Source organism: Armigeres subalbatus, chromosome 2, assembly GCF_024139115.2.
Source record: "Armigeres subalbatus isolate Guangzhou_Male chromosome 2, GZ_Asu_2, whole genome shotgun sequence".
Classification (NCBI taxonomy): domain Eukaryota; kingdom Metazoa; phylum Arthropoda; class Insecta; order Diptera; family Culicidae; genus Armigeres; species Armigeres subalbatus.
This window is the reverse complement of record NC_085140.1, coordinates 122475030-122502859: the sequence shown is the minus strand read 5'-3', so window position 1 is coordinate 122502859 and position 27830 is coordinate 122475030. Positions and strand designations below refer to the sequence as shown.

General features: G+C 40.0%; 1 protein-coding gene across 2 annotated transcripts in view; it reads left to right on the top strand.

The window, feature by feature from the left end:
• Positions 1-27162, top strand: part of LOC134210773 (ecdysone-induced protein 78C) — a 112141-nt gene extending 84979 nt beyond the window's left edge. The window contains exons 4-6 of one of the 2 annotated variants that reach the window (XM_062687032.1): positions 24969-25453; positions 25578-25853; positions 25918-27162. In XM_062687032.1, the coding sequence (XP_062543016.1) occupies positions 24969-25453; positions 25578-25853; positions 25918-26295 (1139 nt within the window). In that variant the 3' untranslated portion in view covers positions 26296-27162. The remainder of the gene's footprint in view (positions 1-24968; positions 25454-25577; positions 25854-25917) is intronic. The other variant, XM_062687031.1, reaches the window with a different exon arrangement.
• The last annotated feature ends 668 nt before the right edge of the window (positions 27163-27830 follow it).

Sequence of the window (27830 nt, the reverse complement as noted above, 5' to 3'; positions counted from 1 at the left end):
AGCCTATATTTTCATGTGTGTACAATCTCGTAGCGGAATACGAGGGAGTACTTCTACTTTTTTAATAATGAAGTTTGTTAAAAAATGGCAAAAACTCCATGTTATTTATGTTTATGAAATAACATCTTAATGTTAAATATAATTCATTTCAACTCATGGAGGTCCTAGGGCAGTCTATAAATGATGTTTTGTGTACTATAAACCTAACATTATATGTGTTGTTTAGATTAGTCAGCAGTGGTAACTGATCTTTGTCTTACGACACGCTGAAAACCACCAAATCAACATGATTTTTGATAGGTTGTCATTAATACTAATAAGGAACAAACGTAAAAATTTCAATGACACATAATGGAGATAATATTGAAGAATATTCTAAAAATATAATACTATGCAAAAGTTCGAAAAACGAGAAAGGGTTTTTGGCCAGCCATTTGTTCTAGCTACTCCACCGTGCCCTGGGGCAAAATGGCCTCACCCTTAAAATCACTCATATAATTTGTTGTAGGAACGAATATTACCATTACAATTCAGAATTAGTTATCCATTATTGAGCTACATTGAAAAAATAAGCAAAATCCTTTCATGTTCACCTCAACTTAACGATTTGCGATTCTTCCACCTCACCCGTAAGATTGTAGTTCAACCCATTAAGAAAAAACAAACAACCATGCGTTCACCATTATTTTACATGAAATTGTAACATTTTACACCACCATTTGGGCGTTTTGCCCCAGACCTATTTTAGGGCATTTTTTAGAGCCGTTAGAAAGTCATGAAAACTGGATCATTGTGAAATGTGACTGGTTTTGTAAATTTCGCATCTCCACGTGAAATGGTACGGTATTCTTGTTCATATTAATGAAAACATCGAAAAAGCTTAAGGGGTGCATTTTGAACCGTTCTCCCCTATATATCTGCCCTGTTAATATCTATAGAAACGCGAAGGATGAATGGTATGCTACAAAAATCTCAAAAAATATTTGTTCCGTGACAGGGCATGAAAGTGTGCAATATCTGCTTTATGTTTGTGTTTATTACCGCTTTCAACTCGGTGAATTAAAGGAGTATGATTAATTTATCGACTAGTCACTATTCTTCGTATATATCTATCAAAATAACCTAGAAATTTTAATTCTAAAATAAAGCACAACATACTTTCATGACTGCCTTCATGTGAAATTTATCAAAGAATCCACGATTCTTTCATTTGGTCGTCTGAAATAGAAATAGGGTGATCTGCTGTCACGACCTTTTCCAGTATGTACTGGACACGACGCGACAAAGAAGTTGGCCAGTTCACCTTCTTCCCTATATATAAAAATAAGTTTACATTTCCTTTGAGACCTAGAGTGCGACACTACAGTCAAATATAGGATTATCATTTTATTTATTTATATTTTCACCGGATCCCGGATTACTGTCCGACATTCTGTCTACGTGATGCAACTCGTGGTTCATTCGTCTCCTCCACGTACCGTCCGCCATCTGCACCCCACCATAGATGGTACGCAGCACTTTCCTTTGGAAAACTCCCAGTGCGCGTTGGTCCTCCACGAGCATCGTCCAGGTCTTGTGTCCGTAGAGAACTACCGGTCTTATAAGCGTTTTGTAGATAGTCAGTTTGGTACGACGAACTCTATTCGATCGGAGCGTTTTGCGGAGTCCAAAGTACGTACGATTTCCTGCCATGATACGTCTTCCAATTTCTCTGCTGGTATCGTTATAGGAGGTCACCAGTGAGCCCAAGTACACGAATTCTTCAACCATCTCGATTTCGTCACCACCGATAGAAACTCGTGGTGGGTGGCTTACATTGACCTCTCTTTAGCCTCTTTCTATCATGTACTTCGTCTTCGGCGTGTTGATGACTAATCCAATCCGTTTAGCTTCGCTTTCAGTCTGATGTAGGCTTCCTCCATCCTCTCAAAGTTACGTGCCATAATATCTATGTCGTCGGCGAAACCAAATAACTGGACGGACTTCGTGAAAGTCGTACCACTCGTGTCAATCCCTGCCCTTCGTATTACTCCCTCCAGATGTTGAATAGCAGACACGAAAGACCATCACCTTGCCGTAACCCCCTGCACAATTCGAAGGGACTCGATAATGACCCTGAAACTCGAACTACGCACATCACCCGATCCATCGTCGCCTTGAACAACCGTATCAGTGTATCCGGAAATTCGTTTTCGTGCATTAGCTGCCATAGCTGGTCCAGATCGATTGTATCATATGCGGCATCGAAAAATAAATGATGTGTGGACACGTTGTATTCGTGGCATTTCTGCAATACCTGACGGCGAACACCTGGTCTGTTGTAGAGCGTTCACCCATAAATCCCGCCTGGTACTGCCCACGAACTCTCTTGCAATTGGTGTTAGTCGGCGGCATACAATTAGGGAGAGTACCTTGTAGGCGGCGTTCAGCAATGTAGTTGCTACAATCCAGCTTATCGCCCTTTTTGTAGATGGGACACACGACACCTTCCATCCACTCCTGCGGTAGAACCTCATCCTCCCAAACCTTGGTAATTACCCAGTGTATCGCTCTACCCGATCAAAGCTTGAAAGCAAAACGATAACTCGTTTTGATGTTGTGAAATCGCCGAATATGATTACTTAATTTGATATCTTTTTCGTCGTTTTAACGGTTAAAATAACAAAATGTATAGCAGAAAAACCTTACTGTGACATCAAATAGAAAACTATTCCTGCTATCGATGCAAATCGAAAACTTAATTTGATATTGGTTCCGATAACAAAATAAGTACACAGTTTGATGTCAGATCATACAATTTAGAAATCTACAGCAAAATGAGATCAAAATATGTAATCAATCATGATGATTCATATTTGAAAAACAAATTATGATCTCAATTTGATGTCGAAATCCAAATGTGTTTTCTATATGCTCTCATTATGTTTTCAGACTTTTGCTCGGGTAGCCAGTGCCTCACCACCGTGTTGGAACAGCTCTCCTGGTAGTTGGTCAACTCCAGGGGCTTTATTGTTTTTGGGCTGGCCGATCTTCTCCTGGATTTCCTGGAGATTTGGAGCCGGAAGTCGTATGTCCTGCGCGCGTGCTCCTAGGTTCATTACCATATCGCCACCGTTTTCTGTCACATCGCCATTCAGGTGCTCTTCGTAGTGTTGCCGCCACCTTTGGATCACCTCATGCTCGTGCGTAAGAAGGTTCCCGTTTATTACACATATCGGGCTGTGGCACGTAGCCCTTACGTGAACGGTTCAACTTCTAATAGAACATTCGTGTGTTATAAGCGCGGTACACTTGCTCCGTCTCTTCACGGTCTCGATCTTCCTGCTGGCGCTTTTTCCTCCGAAAATCGAGATTTGTCTGTTCCGCTCCCGTTTATATCGTGCCTCGTTCGCCCTCGTGCGGTGTTGCAGCAATCTCGCCCATGCTGCATTCTTCTCCTCAACTAACTGCTCACATTCGCCGTCATACCCGTCGTTTCTCTGATCCGGGGGCACCGTGCCAAGTGCAGCGGTTGCGGTGCTTCCAATGGCGGATCGAATGTCTCTCCAGCCATCTTCAAGAGACGCTGCGCCTAACGAGGTAGTGGTCGGATTCAATATTCGCACTGCGGTAAGTGCGTACGTTCGTGATGTCGGAGAAGAATTTACCGTCGATTAGAACGTGGTCGATTTGGTTTTCCGTTACTTGATTAGGTGATTTCCATGTGGCCTTGTGGATATTCTTGCGGGGGAAGAAAGTGCTTCGGACTACCATTCCGCGGGAGGCTGCAAAGTTTATGCATCGCTGGTCGTTGTCTTTCGATACGGTGTGCAGACTATCCGGTCCGATAACCGGTCTATACATTTCCTCCCTTCCTACCTGAGCGTTCATGTCACCGATGACGATTTTGACGTCCCGCAGTGGGCATCCATCGTATGTCTGCTCCAGCTGTGCATAGAACGCTTCTTTCTCGTCGTCGGGTCTCCCTTCGTGTAAGCAGTGCACGTTGATGATGCTATAGTTGAAGAAACGGCCTTTTATCCTCAGCTTGCACATCCTTGCCACCCAATCACACGTTGGCGCATCTTACCCAGCACTATGAAGCCGGTTCCCAGCTCGTTGGTGGTGCCACAGCTTTGGTAGAAGGTAGCACTTTTCCACACTTTCTAGATCTCATGTCCAGCAGATTTCCTGCAGCGCTACGACGTCGAAGTTGCGGGGATGTAATTCATCGTAGATCATCCTGTCGCAACCTGCGAAGCCTAGCGACTTGCAGTTCCATGTTCCAAGCTTCCAATCATCGCCTAGGTCGTTGCCGATTGTACAGAGTCATATTATCTTCTATGTCGTTCGTAATGGTTGTTTTTTAAGACGTTTTATTGGTATTATTGTCTCGTCGGGGGGCCGTCGTGTCAGGGCTGTTTAGCGTCCCACCTAACACCAGGACTTGGGCTTGTGAAGTTTGAGCGGCACACGGTCGCTTTGGCGGAGCCTACTTGCGGATACATGCAGCTTTTTATAGAGGTTTAACAGATCCCACTGTCAAACCCCACCACAACCTAAGCAGGCACCACAACTCGCAAATGGCCTGGGGAGGGATCGTCAATCCCTTTGGACATAGTTTGGTCGAAAACAAAACAATCCGAGCGAGGTTTCAATAGTGTACCTATTGAATATTGATATCGATCGGGAGCTGGGTTGAAACGGTTGAAAGCGTTGAAGCAAGAAGCCAGAACATGATTCTGTAAACGAATTTTGAAGAGTGACATTGTTCCCGTGAGAAATAATTTTGGATAGTCTTTCCGTGAGCACGTTCGCTACGTATAAAGAATATAGTAGAATATAATAGTTGTACTGAGGCCGAGTACGACATGTATTATCTTTATCTATATACATAAAAATAATTTCTGTCCGTCTGACCCTTATAGACTTGGAAAAACTACTGAATCGATCAGCGTAGTGTTGGTAAAAGCACCAGTCTAGCGTACTTAGGGTCGTGGGTTCGAGTTCTATCGAAGGGAAAGTGGTTACCTGCAATACATTTTTAAAATGAGTATCTTCCACATTTGTATGCAGAGGTTTTTGGCACGTTTTATGCAGAGCGTTCATTATACCTAACGTACTTATGCCTAACGTTCTTATACCGAACGAAATATATCGCGAATCATCCGTGTAGTCAAGTCGAAATTGAGACGAATGAAAAAAATCATTCACTGTTGGCATTTTTATGGCTTATCAATGTTTTAGAAAGAAATTTTTTAAGTATAGCACAAAAGGCATAAGAATGTTTGATACGATTTCGGACCACACCCAAACCTCTTTGGAAAAGAACCACTATGGAAATGAAAAGTGAGAAATGAGGAGCTAACCTCTCAATTTTTACAGTGAGAAGTGGGATGTCCGATTTCTTATTTTTCACTCCACATTTCTCGCTTCTCACTTCTCATTGCAAAAACGGAAAAGCGCAAAATAATATGTGAGAAACGAGAGGTGAGAAATTACTAGTAGTGAGAAATAAGAAGAGAGAAATCTCGCGCTTAATTCCATAGGGGCGTAACTGTATTGATCGATTTCTCTTCGTCGATGTTTTCTTTTTATTACTGAACCGAATTGCGCTAGTTTGTCGATGATTTAATGGTTTGGTGTGATAAAGGATGATTGTATCTTGCAGCAGAATCAATAATCACGGTTGTAGCTTTTGAAACAATTGAGTTATTAGCAAAATATAAAATCGATTAAGAGAAATCGATCAATACAGTTACGTCCCTATGAAACTAAGCGCGAGAAATGATGAACGAGAAGTGAAAAGTGAGACGTTTAACTTTTCACTTCTAATTTCTTTCTGTGAAAAGTAAGTAGTGTGAAGTGAAAAGTGAGACGTCTCACTTCGCACTAATGATTTCTTACTTATCACTGCGAAAAGTGAGAAGTGCGAAGTGAGCAATGAGAAGTAAGAAATGATTATTGAGAAGGGAGACGTCTCACTTCACACTCTTTTATTCTCACTTCTCAACTATCACTGTGGAAAGTGAGAAAAGCGAAATGAGAAGTGAGACGGATTACTTTTCACTCATCATTTCTCACTTCTCCCTGCGAAAATTGAGAAGTTCAAAATGAGAAGCGAGACATCTCACTTTACACTTCGCACTCCTCACTTTAAACAGTAAAAAGTGAGTAATGAGGAGTGAGAAATTTCACTTTTCACTTTATATTACTCACGCCGTCTTTCTCTCTCACCATTCCTTACTAATAATTTCTCACTTTTCGCGGCGAGAAGCGAGAAATGAGTTTCTCACTTCTTATTTCTCACTTCTCACTTCTTAACGCAATAATAAAGGAAAACGCCTCTTTCTTTTCGCAGAGAGAAGGGAGAAATCTCGCTTAATTTTTCAAAAGGATCCAAGTATTTTTTCATGAATAATTTGAGTACTGCATTCAAAAGCCTTCATATTGGTTTGAATATTGTGATTCCAATATTCAAATTTATTCATTGAAAAATGTTTTGAACAGTTAAACGAGAAATTATTATTGAGAAGTGAGACGTCAAATGACCTTTTCGGCCAAATTACATATTCGGCCAAATGTCCTATACGGCAAATGACCTATTCGGCCATATGACCTGTCCGGCCAAATGACTTTTGGCCAGATGGGTTTCGGCCTAATGGTTTGTTCCACATCTCTAATGGTTTGACTCCACCTCTCGTTTAGTCAAACACACGAGCGACCGAAGCGTCAACTTGAACAACAATTATCAAAAAATATATGGGGGTTTGTGTAACTTCACGCTTAAACATCTTTGAACTTTGAACTTTGACTCCGCCCCCCCGACAGATTAAACTAAAATCAACCGCTTTGATTTTTTCCAACCTAGCCGCCAACCGTCAAATGGTTCTTCGAACAACTTCACATACGGTCAAACAAAGCAGCAACCGAAGCGTTTTCTTGGAGGCGGAGTCAATGTTGATCCAACGTGTTTGAGCGTGGGTATGCTACATTGCATTAAAAAATATAACCTACTTGCCAGCTCCGTACTGATCAAAGAATATCAGTATCGGAATCATTCCTTGGGCATTCCTTGTCCTATCTATTTGTACAGTACTTTCAAAGTCATACTACCCTTCAACAGGAGAACGTATAATTCTGAAATAAGTTTGTCAAAGCAATTGATGGCAGGACTGCAGAATCATGGTGATCATAGGAATTACCTATTAAGAAATTCGGTAACCTGGAGATCACCATAGCAAACGGAATCACAAATCTACCACGTCCTGATTAATCGGTGACATTTTTCTGACATCATCTGACAGTAGGACCTATCGTGACACTAACATCGAATGATGGAGTACAGTCGAGATAGGTGAGAACGATTGTATCCCGCTTGGCATAAAGTCATTTGGCATAATGCCGTTTGGAATAATGTCGTTTGGCATGAAGTCGTTTGGCTTAATGGTCGTTTGTCATAATGGCCGTTTGGCATAACGGCCGTTTGGCATAATGGTCGTTTGGTCTAAGGTCATTTGGCATAATTGTTATTTGAGCTGTGTAATGGATAAGTAAAATTAGTTGAACCTTTCAGTTACGTGGTTTCCTTCATATGGGCAATACATGATAATTGGAAACGGGATTGTACGGCGTGACAAATTAAAAATAAAGAAGCTTCCTGTCAAAACGGGACCATTTCAAATGTTGACTCAGCTTCCAGCATGATAGATCAGCATTAAAATAAATTGACATTGGTCGCTTGTTTTGTTTTTCATGTATGGGCAAGCCAGAAAACTTGCCCATTTTTTCTCTTATATTACCAAACGGTTTCTAAGAAAGGATCATATCTCCCCTTGCATGGAACCGAGCCAACCAAATGCTTGAATTGAAAGAAGGATTAATATCCTCTCTGGCTTCTGCTGGGAAAATGCATCCTTCGAAAGAAGGGATCTTTACTTCCTTTTCCTTAAGCCGAGCAAATTCCTGAATTGGAAGAAGGAACCATTTCGACGCTATGACACTACTTATAATTCCATTACCCATAATGCCATTACCCCGAAGGCCACTACCCCGAATGAGCCAGTACCCCGAATAAGTCCTTATTTCAAGTTTATAGTTTATTTCAATGAAAAAAAAAATAGTCAAAAGAAATTTTGTTTATATTTGTTTATAATATTGTTTATAAATTTGTTTATAATTTGTTTATAATTCATGTGAATGATTATTCAACTTTCGTTCGAATGCGCGTTCCTACGTAAACAAGACTATGGGTATATTACCTGTTTTACGACTTATTCAATAGCAGGGCGATTCCAGTCGAGTAAATTACACAATTTTTACGAGAATTTTTATTATAGATCCGTATCCGATAGTCCTTTTACATGATCACCATGTTGGACTCGCGAACTGTTCGAAGATATATAGAACGAATCATTCTCGTTCCAAAAAATCCCGTTACGTATCATGTGCTACCTTTGAAGACTGTTAAGGCTGGGGTGAGAATTTCGCAGCACGTTCTCATGATCAATACAGGGAGCTGGATGAAATTTCAGCCCACGTCGACTGGACTTGAGACAGCTCGCGAACAGGAACAGAAAAAAGAGGTAGAATAGTTGCTTCTGAAGTTTGCCGACGATAAACCTTACTGTGACAAGAAAGGAATGGCGACAAGACCCTAGAATTAGAGGATCTCTTCTGGTTGTCGAATATGCTTGTTCCCCCGTGGCAAGGAACAGGCATAGTATCGTTGTACCTTTTTTTTGTGTGTCATTATTAAGGAGACTTTCAGCCCGAGGCAGTACCTTGCAAACGCGATCATTTGAAGGAGGTGTTATCTTTTCTGTTCGCCTCATGCCGGACAAACGCATTTTTTAATAGGAGCATTTTCAACTCTGTTCGCGTCCGAGCAAATGCGTTCATTAAAAGAAGGAATCATCTCCTGTGTTTGCCTTATACCGGGCAAATGCGTTCATTACAAGAGGGTATTACCAACTCTGTTCGCCTTAAGGTGATTATACAACAAAGCCAGAAATCGGCCATTTTGTAAACCACGTGCTTTTCCAATATTGTTTTCAAGAGCACGAGATGAAAGAACCATAACGCGTATGGGGCTAAAATAATGGTAGATCGTTTGCTTAGTTATGCTGAACAATCATAATTTTGAGTTTCGGCACTGTACGAAATCTATTACACCAGATTTGGGCTTTTGGAAATGTATGTAGATAAACGTGTGGTGAATTTCAGCATAACCCGGGCAGAAGCTATGAACAGAATAACAAAACATGATATGGACTTGATTGATATAAGAGATAAAATAACAGGCAACAATAACAAAAATTTGCACCGAAATATCATTTAAATATCAAGATATGCTATGGATAAGAACAAACTAATGGCACATGATATTGATCACTTCTTACAAATAGCATAATGATATTTTAGTGCAAAATATTGATATTATCGTCTGATCTTTTATCTCTTATATCAATCATGTCCATACCTCATTTTGCTATCTTATCAACATTTGATATTATTGAGCTATTTTCGTCTACTCGGGAACTAAGCAAACGATCTACCATTATTTCAGCCCCATTCGCGTTATGGTTCTTTCAGCTCGTGCTCCAGGCTACTGTCATGCTATTGTTTAGACAATCGCCAAATCGTAGCCAGGATGTCCCAGGCACAAGTTTTTTTCATACTACTTTTAAATGATGACAGCGGTCTATGTCTATTGATGATGATGACACGGCGCTTGTCACAGGCTCGTCGTGCTCTTGAAAAAAAATATTGGAAAACACTTGGTTTACAAAATGGCCGGTTTATGGCTTTATTGTATAATCACCAAGGTTCAAATTACCGTCATCCAGTAATTGGCGAGAAAGACAGACACGTGCTCGTACCACTCCCCAGTAATAAAACCACCCACCGAGGAGAAAAAGCAGTCTCCAGCTGGATGGGGGAAGTATTTTTGTTTCAAAACTACATCATCCAATAGCGAAGACATAATTATATCCGGTGGATGCTTCATTTAGTTGTATTTCACTTTAGTTTTCAAAAAAACTGCCTTTTGCAACATTTTTTCACCAGGAGGGGAAATCAACAATTTACTCTCACGCTCGCTTGTATATAAGAGAGCGTGAGAGTAAATCGTCGAGTTCCCCTCTTGGGAATTTTTTTTTTGCAAAAGGCAGTTTTTTTGAAAACTAAAGCGAAATACAACTAAATGAAGCATCCACCGGATATGATTATGTCTTCGCTATTGGATGATGTCGTTTTGAAACAGAAATACTTCCCCCATCCAGCTGGAGACTTTTTTTCTCCTCGGTGGGTGGTTTGATTACTGGGGGGTGGTACGAGCACGTGGTTGTCTTTCTCGTCAATGACTGGATGACGGTAATTTGAGCCTTAAACCGGACAAACGCCAAACGACTTTATGCCAAATGACCTACCACCGTGAGAATAACACTGTGTATATGTGGAACCGGGCCCTCCTTAGCCGTGCGGTAAGACGCGTGGCTACAAAGCAAGAACCATGCTGGGGGTGGCTGGGTTCGATTCCCGGTGGCGGTCTAGGTAATTTTCGGATTGGAAATTGTCTCGACTTCCCTGGGCATAAAAGTATCATCGTGCTAGCCAGTGGCGTAGCTAGAAAATTGGTCTGGGGGGGGTTTTCTGAACAATTTTTTTTTCTTCGAAAAAAAAATTTCTTCTAAAAATGTTATCTCTGGGGGGGGGGGTTTATGCCCAAAACCACCCCCGTGGCTACGCCACTGGTGCTAGCCTCATGATATACGAATGCAAAAATGGTAACCTGGCTAAGAAACCTCGCAGTTAATAACTGTGGAAGTGCTTAATGAACACTAAGCTGCGAGGTGGCTCTGTCCCAGTGTGGGGATGTAATGCCAATAAGAAGAAGAATATGTGGAACCGATGCAGCGCAACGATTGATTAGACGACGAGTGTAGATAGATCTGGAAGAGAAGGACGCATCGGGACGATTGTAGATCCACCTCTTTCGGACGGAGATGGTACCCACAGTGGGAGAAAACAGGAAACACACAAGTTCTATTAGAAGCACAATGCATCCTTCGCACAGGCATCGTACCGCGAGATGTGCAAACATAAGGAGGGGTGCATCTTGACGAGCGAACGTATGTTAAGCGCAAGATAGAACCAACACTTTCAGGAACACAAAATCTGGGCGCTATTCATCAAATCTTTTGAAATCTGTCAATTTTTATTCCCATTTTTATTTATCAATTTCGTCCATTTGAACCAAAATCACAAAATTAAGAAACAAATCAATTTTTTTTTGCCGTTGCATTTTTGATGGAATGAACATGGGCGAAGAGCCGAACAGTTCCCCTATATAACCGTGAATAGTCCAGTGTCCACTATCCGAAACAGATGGATGAAAATGGAAAACGTGTTTGTTTTTGAAGAGAGTGCATCTTGTCATAGCTAAGGCACCAGGAAGCTACTTGCTTGGGTCCAAATGGAAAAATTAGCAAACCGTGACCGGCAAATACGTGACGATCTCTTAGGTGTCGGTCGCTTTAAACATCCCGCTTCCCTTTCTCAATCTCGTGATTGGCAGTGTCGAAGGGTTTCGATAGATTATGCTAAGTATATGTAAACATTGCTAATGTGTTCGACTCCATGCAAACATCCCAAACATATAGAAAAAACCGGAGTGGTGGCACCGTAATCAGTGGTGCTGCTCCTATTGCCTATAGTTGGTAACACGATACCTAGTTCGTATATGTTGAAGTGGTTGAGTTTTCTTCCGGATTTTCTTTCACTTTTGTCTAGCGCGCACCGCACGCAGCGCCGAGGTGGTTTCCCTACTCTCTTCCGCGTGGTTTTTGCGACTGGGACAGGGACGACGCGCGAGGCGATGACGACGACGGCACGGAAAATGGCAATACGGCGACGAGAGCTAGTCAGGCGCTCCAAAGGTTGTCGGTCGATTCCGCGGTCGTCGGCAAGGGTGCACGGCGCGCGGGTGGCTGTCATGTCGGTGCAATTGCATGCAGCGGAGCCAACAGACAACGGCGATGCAACTGCAACTTTTACTTTCGTTTGGACATTCTAGGGGTGCAGTTTTCGATTATTCGGGTTCGTTGTTTTTTTTTTGCGCAAGTCTTTCGTGAGACGGATTAGTGGGTTTTTGATCCGGGTTCCGCGCGTTACTTTGATTCTGGTTGCAGAAGAAAATAGTGAGTGATTGAAAAATAGCCGAACGTGAAGAAAATGCGATTTACAGAGAAGCTTTCCTAAAACAGTGTAAATTTGTATAATTACGAGAAATGTATTTCAACAACATCAAACAAATGTGCATTTGGGTGCTTGGATTTACCTGTTTGTCAGTGGTTTAATGACAAATAGTTGTGTAAAACAGAAGAAGCATGGAATTCGACTAGAAACAGGGTTGGCGTGAAAAACACGGTGCTTAAAATGTAAGTCATGGATCCGAATCGCAATAATACACCAACCCGCGGATAGCAGATTTTAATACAGTTCTGCATAAGAGCCTTACAGAAACTATGTACCACTTAGGCATATACAATTTCGGAAGAATTAAATACAATATTGTATTGACACCTATGTTTTTTTATCTTCTCTATATAATAAAAATGTGTTTCCATTTCCTTTGAGGCAATATAACTCACGAACAATTAGTATGGTTTATGTACGATTCTATTCGTTTTAGGAAGGACTGTGTTTATATACAGAAAAAGACATGAATTTTCTCGGGAATAGTTGGAAAAGTACGAAAGTGCAAAAAAGTTGCTGAGCAGTGCAGAAACCCAATATATAGAACCAAAGTAGTTTTGTTCTAGTGGATGTTTTAGTATAGATCCTCTGGACAAATGATCGTTATGTGGTGAGTTATATTTTGAATTGACAACCGTATTGATTCTGTAGGACGGTTTGTTTGTTTTAATCCTCCTAAAGATTTTTTAGGTGGCCACGCAAAATTTGAACAACTTCTCCCAACAGTGACCACAGCACAAATTTGCTGAATGATCTGTACTGGTCAAAATGTTAACATTTGATTACAATTTTAGGATATTTGGAATTCGAGTTGTTGCGTCAATATGGTGACACTTGATCCCTCATTTGTCAACCATACAAAAATTTGGCGAAAAAAAAATTAAAAATAAATTTGTTCTTAGGCGTCTATTTTTGTGTAGATTTGACAAATTTGATGAAGGGTTGTATAGGAAAATGTTTATTAGTGATATCATAGAAAGGAGATCAAGTCTCCACAAATTCTAAGATTGCATGCGCTGTCGAATTCCACATAAAAAATGTTCAATATGGTAGGGGAACTGTTCCGTTTTTCATCTCACTGAACATATATTCATCTCATCGCAAAACAAAGAAATACAGCACCAATCTCGTCGCTTCTTAATGCGAACACGCGTCCTCACTGGTGAAAAAATCACAAAAATAAGAAACAAACCAAATTCCTTTTCATTGCTTTGTTTTTGATGGGATGGAAATACGAGCTATGGGATGAAGTGCCGAACGGTTCCCCTATATGAATAAATATTTTCCATTCCTCATTGCATCGTATTTCTTCTTTGATCAATTTTTCGGCAAAGTATCAAACTTGTCGTTGCAAAATATCAAGTCCAAGTAATACAGATTTCTCAGAATTTTATTGCCAATCACTTTCATTGCCATTAGGGAGCTGGACCATTTGGGCAGCACCCCATATTCCCGTCCACAACGTTAATAACTCGACCGCGTTCCAACCAAATGGCTTGATTTTTTGTACATCATTAGATATCGACAAAAACTAACTACTTGTATGTACTTAAAAACAAGTAATTCAGTTGTTATGCGCTCGAGTAATGAACGTTGCGGACGGGTATAGGGGGTGCTGCCCAAATAATTCTCTACCCTAAATAATTAAGTGTATGCAAAGCGTGATAAAATCTTGGTTTATTATTAATTAAACCAAGTTAAAAAAAAAGTTGTTTGAAAAAATATACATTCCTGTACGGACATCCAACTACGGTTAAATTACGAAGCTGGAACATTTTTCCACCAAAACCACACATATTATTGGTCCCCATACTTGTATGCTCCTAAGTCCCGCAAATGAGAGTTCAAACTATAATTATTCTTTTGCAAACCTTTCCAAAATAGAAATTAGAGACTAGAGCCAATTGGATATTATTCAAGTATGCCACAAAATAGTTGATCAAATTCTTATAAAGTTTTTTAGTTGAATGTCCTTACAAGTCCAGATGTTTAGTTTTCACTGTTCAACAAAACTTGGCCTCTAGTGACATAACAGATATTCCTGTTCCTGTCTTGCTGTTGAGATTGGAGAACGTGAATCCGAACGGATATAAAGTTGTGGAATAAGGAAGAATAGTTTTTATACGCTATTTGAATAGTAACAAATTTATAAAATAATTTTAAAAAATCACTCTAATTAAAAAAAAATAGTTGGATGATTCTAATTCCCATTAACTACGCGTAATTTAAAACTCTGGCGAAAACTTACGAATTTCTCACAGTATTTATATTGCAGTTCCTGTTGAACATCAAAATGAGCTCTAGCGACAGCCGTGGACACTTTGTGGAAGACATAATTTCGATAAAAATTAAAACTAAAAACATATAATCAAAAATATTTTTTTTATAGACATATAGACATACAACGATGGTTTTCAGCAAAGAGCCTCAAAATTAAGTAAGGAACAACTTTCTAGAACAGAGGCTCCCAAACTTTTGGATATGCGACCCACCTAGCAGAATCCTATATTGCTTGCGACCCACCAGGTACCAAATGCATTGATTTTGTAAAATTAGAAAAAAATGAGTTCGCGTTAGATTGGACAAATTATAATAAATTGCTTTATACGAATTTGGATTGGATTTGAAATTTATTCAGATTGATTTTGAATTGGAAGTGGACTAATGTGGACGTGTACTATACACATGTGGAAGTATTGGCTTGAGAAATGGATTGCGAGTGATTTGACTATGCGTCCAATTTGGGAATCTCGAGCTCGTTCAGTAGCCGCTAGGTTGCGAAGGCCGACGGAGGTCCTTCGTAGCTTATTTGGTTAAAGCACTAATCTAGCGTACTGTAGGGTCATGGGTTCGAGTCCCATCGAAGGGAAAGTGGTTACCTCCAATACATTTTCCAAATCAATATCTTCCACATAACGTACATATTATCATATGAGTTTTTATAACATTGTAAATTAACGTGCAAGTCGGGTGGTTTAATCCCCGGAAATAGGTAATTAACTTTGATTAAATGGATTTGAATTGGATTTCGATTTGATTAGGATTGGATTTAGATTGGATTTGAATTAGATTTGGATTGGATTTGAATTAGATTTGGATTGGATTTAAAATAGATTTGGATTTGATTTAGATCGGATTCGAATTGGCTTAGGATTGGTTTTGGATTGGGTTCGGGGCTTACATTTGGATTGAATAGGACTTCTTTCTACTTGCCCTAATATCGTATAACAAAAAAAAGGCCGTTGACCTCGTCAGGTTTGTTATTCTTTAATCATCCAATCATTAGCTAGATCCTAAATCAAAATATGGAATAGATGTGTGGGACAAAATAGTAACAAAATTATGAATTAAGATTTGTCCCACCACTGAACAGCCCACGATCCCCCTGGGGGTCACGACCCACAGTTTGGTAACCTCTGTTCTAGAACATCGTATAATGCTGAAATTGGAAATACAGAAGTTTAAATTTTTATCAAAAAATGTTATCTAGAAATGGAAACTCAGGGATGCCTGAACTAGAAATTCAATGTTGTTTTACATATGTACATGGAACCGACTATAGCCGAGATATTCCGGGTTTTTCGAAGGTGAATTGTAAATTTGTGGTGGGAATCAGGATAAGTTGTGGTTTAAAGTAGGATAATACTAATAAAGTCGCCTGGGAAGCAGTGTTACGATAGACGGGGATACCTTCGAGGTGGTCGAGGAATTCTTCTACCTTGGATCCTTGCTAACGGCTGATAACAATGTTAGTCGTTAAATTCGAAGACGCATTATCTGTGGAAGTCGGGTCTACTACGGGCTCCAGAAGAAACTGCGGTCAAAAAAGATTCGCCACCGCACCAAATGTGTCATTTACAAGACGTTAATAAGACCGGTTGCCCTCTACGGACATGAAACATGAACAATGCTCGAGGAGGACTTGCAAGCACTCGTAGTATTCGAGAGACGGGTGCTTAGGATCATCTTTGGCGGGTGTAAGAAGACGTGAAATTCGAAGGCGACTAACATTGTGTGTGGCGGCGAAGAATGAACCACGAGCTCGCCCAGCTCTACGGCGAACCCAGTATTTAGAAGGTAGCTACAGCCGGAAGGGTACGATGGGCAGGGCATGTTGCAAGAATGCCGGACAGCAACCCTGCAAAGATGGCGCACACTGTTTCCTTTCAAGGAAAAACGTGATCGAAATTATTTTGGCGTATAAAGAAGCATTTTAGACCCATAGGTTGTTCAGTAAAGTGATTCCATTTATTATTCTTGATTTTTTGGATCTATCTGTTTTGTGATTAATTCACCTAGAAGTGAGAAAAAAAAATTTATTATAAATTTTAAAAATATACTTTGTTAGGCAAAGTTGTAGAAAAAGTCATAAGAAATATTTTGCTGATGACACTATTGGTCTATCTGTAAATTTCAATGGTCAAAATTAATTTTTCAATAAAAATAAACTGAAAATTATTTTTCTTCAAATAACTTTTTCTGTCGATTTTCTACAATTTTCAAATGTTCTACGATTTGAAGCGCTATAATTATTTTATATTTCAAAATATTATCACAAAAGAGATAACCACCGCTACAATTGCAGCTGCTATGTTCTCTAGTACTAGCGTCGGATAGAAAAATTGTTTTTGCATATTCCGAAGAAACAGAGTTGCTTTTTCTATCAAAAGGCTTACTTATTAATACCAGTGAGTTTGTTTTTGAATTGTTTACAAGCTAAGGCTGTATTTATATGTGTATGGGTGTATGTATGTTTGTATGTATGTCTGTGCACAAAAAAATCACACATGTTTCTTGCGCGTATCATAAATAGATTTGATCGCAATTAATTGCACGAGAAAAACACTATTACTGCTAGGTGGATCAATCAGGATTTTTTTTTTCAATTATGCCGAACATGCTCGTACCAATCATGATTTTATATTAACCGCCGTTTATATTTACCACCGGAATATTATCCACCGTTGAAAGCATTTTCCATAGTACATTAGTTTTATTACTATTTTTTTCTCATAGGTTTTAGCATGGAAGGGACAACGAGCGACAAATGATTTTCCCATGATTCAATAGCTTTAGCCTTATAGTTTCGAATATGGATAATTTTATTTGCAGATTTTTGTACTGAAAAATGAAATTTTTTGCTAGTAAATCTCAAATATCTCTTTACATATCTATCTATATATATAAAAATGAAATGGTCTGTGTTCGTATCCGCATAACTCAAAAACGGCTAGATAGATTTTATTCATTCCTTCAGCAATTATATTCATTATCGTTTCCGACGGGTTTATTTTATATGATATTTCCTCATGCAAAACTCATAAGTAAGGTTAAATAAATCGTGAATAACTAAAATCAAGAATCGTATGGAAATTTCGCATGGGTATTTTCGCCTACTATGCAGGACATCGTCTGCCGGGTCAACTAGTAAGAGATAAAAATAATGTATTTTTAGCACGTGTATTGTGTACGTGTAAGCGCTATATTTAAATTGTAGAACATTTGAAAATTGAAGAAAATCAATACAAAAAGTTATTTAAAGAAAAGTGATTTTCAGTGTATTTCTATTGAAAAATTCAATTTTGACCATTAAAATTTAGAGATAGACCTAAAGTGTCTTCAGCAAAAAAGTTTCTCTACAACTTTCCATAACAAAGTAAATTTTTAAAATCTTCAATGAAAAGATTAAATTTTGTATCTCACTTCTAGGTGGATTAATCACAAAACAGATACATCCAAAAAATCAAGAATATTGAATGGAATAGCTTTGCTGAAGAACGTATAGGTTTAAAATGCTTTTTTACGCGCCAAAATAATTTCGATCACGTTTTCCCTAAAAGGAAACAGTGTGCGGCGTGGAGCGCAGCGAGCGAGGTGGGCAGACCAGAAGTCTTCTGATACGTCAAGATTGAAAAAAAAAACCCACAACTCGCAGATGGCCTGGGAAGGGATCGTCAAGCTGCCCACGACACCTTTATTTTGATTATTCAAATTATCTTTAGAAACTATAGTAGCTTTTCAAAAGAATGGAAGAAGTCTTTTCTAATATCCAGAGGAGGGATCATACATGATCGTTCTGGTGATACATAATTAATGGATCTTCCCTCATCACAAAACAAACCATGTGGTCCTTGATGGCAGAGAAATCGCGTGCGTTAGTGTGAGAAAGAAACATCATATATGGAATTGAAACCAGAGTGAGGAGGAGGATCTGTTGTTTATGTCCATGGTGGGTGGTGGCGCCTAAAATTTGGACAGCTTCTTGATGAGAGAAACTATGCGATGCCAGCGCCTCCACGAGATTGCCACTTATGTTGCATTTCAAAACGTCCGTTAAATCCCTTACACACGATTGAGAACGGACTTGTATGTCTGTTCTCTGTGCTATACGTTGAAATGGTTAGGTATTTTTGTTTATATGGGCGAAAACATCGAAAAAGCTTAATGGGTGCATTTTGGACTTCTCCCCTATGCCTCAAAAGGATCCGGACCAGACGGAATTCCACCTATGGATTTGAAAAAGCTGGCAATCGAATTTACGATACCTTTATTTTGGTTATTCAAATTATCTTTAGAAACTATAGTGGATTTTCAAAAGAATGGAAGAAGTCTTTTCTAATACCCATTTTTAAATCAGGGAAAAAATCTAATATTAGAAATTATCGTGGAGTGGCCATTATTTCATGTATTCCTAAACTTTTTGAATCAATCATCAATAGAAGGATGTTCAACCAAATAAATCATAGAATAACAGATGCACAACACGAGTTCTTTACAGGACGATCATCTACTACCAATCTGTTGGAATTTTTAAATTGGTTTTGGTAGATTTGATATTCCTATGCTGATTTTCAAGCTTGGTAAATTGGGGTTCCCTAAGGTCTCGTGTCCGTAGAGAACTGCCGGTCTAATAAGCGTTTTGTAGATAGTCAGTTTGGTACGGCGGCGAACTCTATTCGATGGGAACGTTTTGCGGAGTCCAAAATATGTACGATCTCCTGCCATGATGCATCTCCGAATTTTTCTGCTGGTAGCGTTATCGGAGTTCACCAGTGAGCCCAAGTACACGATACACGAATTCTTCAACCACCTCGATTTCGTCGCCACCGATAGAAACTCGTGGTGGGTGGCTTACATTGTTCTCTCTTGAGCCTTTTCGACGTGTTGATGACTAGTCCAACCCCTTAAGCTTCCCTTTTCAGTCTGATGTAGGCTTTCTCCATCTTCTCAAAGTTACGTGCCATAATGTCAATGTCGTCGGCGAAGCCAAATAACTGGACGGACTTAGTGAAAATCGTAAAACTCGTGTCAATCCCTGCCCTTCGTATTACTCCCTCCAAAGCGATGTTTAATAACAGGCATGAAAGACCATCACCTTGCCGTAACCCTCTGTGCGTTTCAAAGGGACTCGAGAATGCCCCTGAAAATCGAACTACGCACATCACCCGATTCATCACCGCCTTGATCAACCGTGTCAGTTTATCCGGAAATCCGGTTTCGTGCATTAGCTGCCATAGCGGGCTCCACCCCACTACCCCGAATGCCAGTACCCCGAATGCCATTACCCCGAAGGCCACTACCCCGAATGGGACAGTACCCCGAAAACCATCACCCCGAATGGGACACTGCCCCGAAATCCATTACCCCGAAAGGCAATTACCGTCGTGCGGGGCTTCTTTTGAAAAATCAGGGGCTACTTTGGACATTTTAAAACAAGAATTATAACGAAAATAACTATAAAATTGTCATTATCACCAATCGGGTGTCTTGTTGATAGTTCACGCAGAAAAAACTCTTGTATTTATAACAATATCTGACGTAAAGTCAAACAGAATTTCACATTGTTTTGGCGGTAACAAGAAACTATTATTATTTTCATAATCCAGCTGGTTCGAGTATTGTTGAAATAAAAAGAAAATGTTTTAGAATTCAAATGGGTTTGAACCTTGGCTATAAAAGTAACGCAGTTGAATCGCTTCGGCTAATAAAAATAATATTGTTATTTCAAAAATATGTTTCTTATTGTTTCAAAGATAAACGAAATAGAATACAATAGTGAAATATTATTGTTTTTATAATCGATTTTATTGAAACAATTACGTACTCTAATTAAAATTAAAATATTTTTTATTGAAATTGGTATTTCTTTCATATTTGTTTTTTTTTTAAATACGTTTATTAAGGAACAATTTTGTTTATTTCATACTTGCTTTCATACCACGACCGGCATAGTAACAAATTTTATCCCTCAATATCAGCCCCATCTTTTAATTGTCACTTTGCATGTCCCGTAGACCCGTTGAGCTCTCCTGTTTGGCCAGCCTCATTAACCGCCAGCCAGCGATCGCAATAGGTGATGGTCGGATTGTGCCGACCTCTGTCAAAAACAAGTGGCGATGAAAGTACACCTAGAACATAAATGCATGTTTTTTACTTTAGAAAAAGGTTACCACGGTACAAATAAGAAAAAACAATCTCGCTAAATAAATACGACACAAACACTATGAATATATTTAGCTACTGATATTTGATTGTTAATGTATTTACTTACCTGTAGTTTGATGGAATAAACCGATAAAAATAGCCGATATTCATGTTTTAAGTTTCTCACAATTTTCTGTTTTTGTTTTTACTTTTGTACTTGATTTTGAATTTCCACTGACATGACGACGAGGGAGTGGTAGATAGTGTTTTTGTTGCATTTGAGCGTTATGTGCGTTATGCTATGTTATTTTCGGTGTGTGTCTAAAGCGAACGAGGGAATGGAAAGATTTTTGCTCATTAAATGCAATAAACATTTTTATTGAGTCAATGTTATTTCTTGTTGTTTTTACAATAATAATGAATATTCTTGTTTATAGAAACAAACATAATTTGAGTTATAAATAATTGATGTTTATATTATAAAAACAATAATATTCAAGATAAATTCAAATGACTTATGTTCTATAAATGCAACAATCATTTTTATTAGTTCAATGGATCTAAATTTCTGTCCGTGTTGGATGGCAACTTTCTGTTTCAAATTTGGTATTTTTTCCGTTTATTTTTTTCAAAAAATCAAAAATCCAAAGTAGCCCCCGGAATCAAAAGAAGCCCCGCACGACGGTACCCTGAAAACATTTAGAATCTGTAGTATTCTATTATTATGTTTAACACCAACAGATATCGACGAATCGCAACAGTTTTTATCCAACAAATTAAACCACGGTGTGTCTATGGGGAACATTATTTTTCAAAAATCAGTATCTCTGAAACACCCACCACGTGAAAGTAGATGCTCTCCTCTTTCCTATAGTGGGTAAACTAAAATGTTCTATCGGGGGATCTAGAACAAGTTTTATTTTTTTCACTATTTTTGGTGCAAATTCCATAGAAATCTCAAATGATAGACGATTTAACCCCCCCAAAAATGTATGGAAAAATGACCCCCGATAGAACATTTTAAAAATGCACTTACGTGAAAGAGGAAACCCTATACTTTCGTGTAGTGAGTGTTTTAGAGATACTGATTTTTTGAAAATAATAAATTCGGACAAACACACCGTGTAAACCAACAGTTTTGATTTTTCTTCTAATTAGCTTTAACTGTCATTGCTGTCATTATGACCTGGAAAAGTACTATTCTACGAAATGGAGTAAGAGATCATTTTTTCCAACAGAACGCGTTTTCCCGGCATTTCGCCGGGGCGAACAGAAGAGATGATGCCTTCTTTAAATGAACGAGTTTTCCGGTATAAGGCATTCATGGTAAATATAACATTTTTAAATGAACGCTTTTTGCCGGTACAAGGGGGGGAGGGGGTGTATGAGAGTGAGAAAGAAAGGGAGATCTTGTTTGTCTTCGGCAAGTTGCGTTGCCTTAAAGAAGGCATCATCTTGGTTCGCCTTATATCAGGCAAACACGTCCATTTAAAGAAGGCATCATCTCCTCTATCTACCTTATACCAGGCAAACGCGTTCATTTAAACAACGCATTATTTCCTATGTATGCCTTATACCAGGCAAACACGTCCGTTTAAAGAAGGCATCCTCTCCTCTGTCTGCCTTATACCGGGCAAACACGTCCATTTAAAGAAGGCACCATCTCCTCTGTGTGCCTTATACCGGGCAAACGCGTTCATTTAAAAAAGGTATTATTTCCTATGTATGCCTTATACCAGGCAAACACGTCCATTTAAAGAAGGCATCCTCTCCTCTGTCTGCCTTATACCGGGCAAACACGTCCATTTAAAGATGGCACCATCTCTGGCATGACGCCTTCTTTAAATGGACGTATTTGCCCGGTATAAGGCACACAGAGGGGATGGTGCCTTCTTTAAATGGACGTGTTTGCCTGGTATAAGGCAGACAGAGGAGAGGATGCCTTCTTTAAATGGACGTGTTAGCCCGGTAAAAGGCAGATAGAGGAGAGGATGTATAAACTTGAAGTATAAACTTGAAATAATGACTGATTCGGGGTACTGGCTCATTCGTGGTAGTGTCCCATTAGGGGTAATGGCATTCGGGGTAGTGACTCATTCGGGATTGTGGCGTTCGGGGTAGTGGCCTTCGGGGTAATGGCATTATGGGTAATGGAATTATGGGTAGTGTCGTAGAGTCGCCATAGCGATCGATTGTATCATGCGGCTTTGAAGTCGATAAATGGATGATGAGTGGGCACGTTGTATTCGCGGCATTTCTGCAATACCTGACGTACTGCGAACACCTGGTCCGTGGTAGAGCGTTCACCCATAAATGCCGTTTGGTACTGCCCCACGAACTCTCTTGTAATTGGTGTTAGTCGGTGGCATAAAATTTGGGAGAGTACCTTGTAGGGACCGTGGAGATCCGAAGCCAGAAGACGTATGTCCTGCGCACGTGCTCCCATTACAATACCGCCTACCGTTAAGCTACGCATAGCTGCTCTTCCGTTGTGAGTGCCACTTCCAGCTGCTGCGCGTAGTTTTGGGCTAGTCTACCGTCTTGTAGCCGCACAATGTTTAGCCGCGGCAATCGAATCCGACGTGTGTTGTACATCGTCAAGAGTTTTGAGCGCATGCATACCGCAACGAGGTAGTGGCCGGATACAATATTCGCACTGCGGTAAGTGCGGACGTTCGTGATGTCATAGAAAAATGATCGATTTGGTTTTCCGTTTCTTAGAGTGAAATCAGTGGTTTCCTCAGCAGTGTTCCATTCATGTTTTTCAAGTTTTCAATTAAATGAAATCCATATGTTGCTGCCAAGAAAGGCGCCGTAATTGCAAAGTGGATTGATCCGTAGATAAAATGACGCATTCATACACCAAAACATTTGAAAAATGTTTGAATCTCGTGATTCAATCGTGGTTCAAATCTGCAGAAAATAGAACGGAGCGTTATACCAGTTTTATTTTTTTGACATTTGACTGGTATAAAAAATGAATCTAGAACAGCTGCTTGGAAAATTAATGTTTCATATTCAAACTGACAGCCCCGCACGATTTGAATCACTGCTGATTTTACTCTTAATTAGGTAATCTCCATGCGGCCTTGTGGATATTCTTGCGGGAGAAGAAAGTGCTTCGGACTATCATTCCGCAGGAGGCTGCAAGGTTTATGCATCGTTGAACGTTGTCGTTCGACACGGTATGCAGACTATCCGGGCCGATGACCGGTCTATACATTTCCAACCTGCCTACTTGAGCGTTCATGTCGCCGTTGACGATTTTTAAGTCTCGCGGTGCCAAAGGCAGTCGAGACAATTTCCCACCCAAAAATTTCTAGACAGGACCGGGAATCGAACCCAACCACCTTCTCTGCTTTGTGGCCGCGCATCTTATGGCACGAATCAGGGTAATTTCTACAGTAACTACAAATTCGTAATTTGAAGGGCATATTCCCGAAGATGCCTAAACAGTGATTGACCCTTATGACCCTCCTATCAACTCATGAAACCTTTAATTATGACTGTCCGTTATGCATTCCTGTAACCTTTGATCCCAGAGAGAATTGCAGGGGAAGATGTAGCCGGACAACAACTTTTCCAAGTGTTATTTTGCAAAAACTCCGCCGCAATCTTTGTACTTAGTCCATCAAATTTATTCAATTTTATAACCCATTACTTATCATCTTCTGAACCTATCAAATCAAACCAATATATTACATATATTCAGGGTATGCGTTTGTTGCTGTTGAATATAATCTTATTCAATGATCTGCATGCGTCTAATCCTAACCGAACCTTTTTCGCAATCATTACATAATATTATGCATCTCAAAGATCACAGGCGTATGATATGCCAGCTCCAAACAATTTAATAATACGGAAGAGAAAATTTTAAATTCAATGGCCCACTATACCCAGGGCACGGTGGCAGTTCCTATGTACTGCACCTCAAGACAATTTACGCTGCATGCCGCCTTCCCGAGTCACGTGTGCACGCGAATGCACTCACAATGCACCAATCCGTAGGCGAGCATATTATGTTACTCGTACCCGGTGCCACAAATGGCGAGAAATGAAAGGCGGAAAACTATGCTGCTTGTCGTGATCCGACTGACTGTCTCCTATAGAGTGTCTGCCTCCGACCATCATCAGAGAGTTTTCCGAACAAAACTTATCCAAGTGGAAACAAAACTCTATTTATGTGAGAAGGCGGATAAACATCTATTAATGTAGCCCAACCGATTTCAAGGTGTCTGATGACCGACTGCTGAAACTTTGTCTTACAGTTACCGTTTCTTTCTCTCTTTTACCCCCATCCACAGCTGTTCGCTATGGACGCGTCCCGAAGAAATCTCGCGAAGCCGGAAACTGCACGGAAGACATGAATGTTTGTGTTAACTCGACTACACCGACCCAGGTGTCCCAGTTGAGCAGCTGCGGCGGTACGCCCACGCCGACAGTAACAGTGATCAGTGCCAGCAATAATCTTAATAATAATAATAATAATAACGATAATATAATTAACAACAACAACAATAATAGCATCAACAATAATAATAGCAACAACAACAATTCCGGTTTAGGAACCGGAATTGGAGCCATGACAAACTGTGCGGAAATTAGCACATCGACCGCAGTCGTAACGACCATCCTGCCGGACTCGATGACCTTTAGCCCGCCGGAGCTGTCCATCTACGATATCATTCAATGCGTCGCACAAGCACATCGAGGCCATTCCACTTACACCGCCGAGCTGGTCAAGGAGCAGAACCGGATATCGCTGATCAACTACAGCGAGAAGAACAATGTGAGTAGCATCATCATGATTGCGGGTATTGTGTATTAGAGACCTGTCAATAAGGCATTCAAATATATGGTCATCTATTTTACAAGATGTTCAACTATGTGTAATCGTTGCTCTCTTCCACCAGCTCATCATGCAATCACTGGACACGATCGAGGACCAGCGGATATGGCTGTGGCAGCAGTACGCCATGCGGGTGACCCCATCGGTGCAGCGGATTGTCGAGTTCGCGAAGAGGGTTCCCGGCTTCGGTGAGTTCCTCCAGGATGACCAGCTGATCCTGATCAAGATGGGCTTCTTCGAGGTGTGGCTCAGTCACGTGGCTCGGGCCACCAATGAGTCCACGCTGACTTTCGATGACGGGGTGTACATCACCCGGCAGCAATTGGAAGTGATATATGATGTAAGGAGGCGGGGTAGTTGTGAAAGGCATCGATTGATGTTGATCGCGAATTCTGTTGTTTCAGGTGGATTACGCCAATGCATTGTTCAATTTTACCAGCGGCTTGAACAATTGCTGTTTGAGTGATACCGAGATTGGTCTGTACTCGGCGTTGATACTGATGACCGATCGATCGGGATTGACGGAGACCAAGATAGTGCTGAAGACGAGGGAGTGCATTGCGGAGGCGCTGAGGGTGCAGATCACGCGGACCAGGTCCAATGGGGTAAGCGCCCTGCAGATAATGCCGGCACTAGAGGCTAAAATTCACGAGCTGCGAACGCTCGGGGAGAAACATTTCGCACATCTGGAGTGGTTCCGACAAAATTGGAGCTCCATCCGGTTGCCGCCGCTGTTTGCGGAAATTTTCGACATTCCTAAATGCGAGGAGGATTTGCAGTGAGTTATCTGAGGGATAGGGATGGAAAAGAGCGAGGAACATCCTCTAAACATTGGCCAATAGTTTTTTAAGTAACTGATGTATCAATTTAGGATCGCACCTATTATCGAACGAAAGCAAGACTTGCCAAATCTATATCAATGTGAATGTTGACGTGTAGCGAATTTAGACGATGAATGTTATTCGGAACGGAATTTATTTTTGTTAGCTTCCATTATGGAATCATACCACAATCTCGAGGGTTGTTCCAGATAATGTTCTATCGAGTATCATTCTGTGGATAGTCACTAACTAAACTAGACTCATCGTCATTTACAAGCGTTAGGAAGTAAGCAAGAACCGATAATAAGAAACCGATATCATAAACTCTCCACCCGACATATCACTGATATCAATGTGAATTTGCAACCAGTAGAATTTAACTGCAGTAAGTGATTCTTTCCATGATAAGCAGAATATTGTGGATCTCAAGCGAACAGATTGCTTCCTACCACTTTGAGGCATACACAAACCAGGGCATTTCTACTGTAAAATATCGGTGTCATAAAATACCGGTAGGATTCCTGAAGGAATACGCCAAAAAGAGGCAATCAAATTAGCTTAAAATTCATGTATTCCTAAAGTACGGTTCAATCGTACAAAAGGCACCCTTACGATGGGAATCCACAACTGTCTCTAAAATATAAATCACATAAGCTATACACTGCCGGAAATAAGTATAAAGACATGCAATAATTTAGCAAAATATAATTTTCTAATCAATATTCGTTCAAAACCTTGTACACAGTAGATTGTTAATGCAGTGTCATTGACGATAAATATTTTGTTTCTTGAGTTGTTTACACATAAAAACCTATATTTGCATTTTTTGAATTTTTGGGTTGGAAATAAGTATAAAGACAAGATAAATTTTTGAAAAACAAACACTTTATTGACTTTTGTTCGATTAATAAATGTCTTCAATAATGTGTAGCATCGCCTTTTCTCATTATTACTTCTTCCAATCGTGGAGGCATTGACGTAATGACCTTTTCAATGTTTTCGGATCCATTTTAGACCATTCTCCTTAAATTGTCCTTTTCAGTTTGCCAGCCGTTTGACAAGTCCTTCCATGGTTGAAAACATTATGTGAAAGCATCCCCCAAACGTTCGGATTGAGATCCGGGCTGCAGGCAAGCCACTCCAACAATTTGGAGGCATGACAGGCAGCATTAACTTGTTGGAAAATCATGTTTTCATCCATTACGTTCTAGGAAAACGGTATGAGAACCTCTTCCAAAAGCTGGCAATACATATCTGAATTCATCCGCGTCGAAATGAAACAGACTGGTGTTTTACCCGCCAAGCTAATACCGGCCCAGATCATTACCGTTCCTCCACCAAAGTTTCGTTTCTCTTTTCTTGGTCTCTCTTGCCTTTTATCATGCTAGCGGCTACTAAAATCATCTGGTCCATCAAGGTTAAACTTTTTCTCGTCACTAAATACCACGTTTGACTATTCTTCGTTTCAAAAAACGATACTTTTCAGCGAAAGTAAA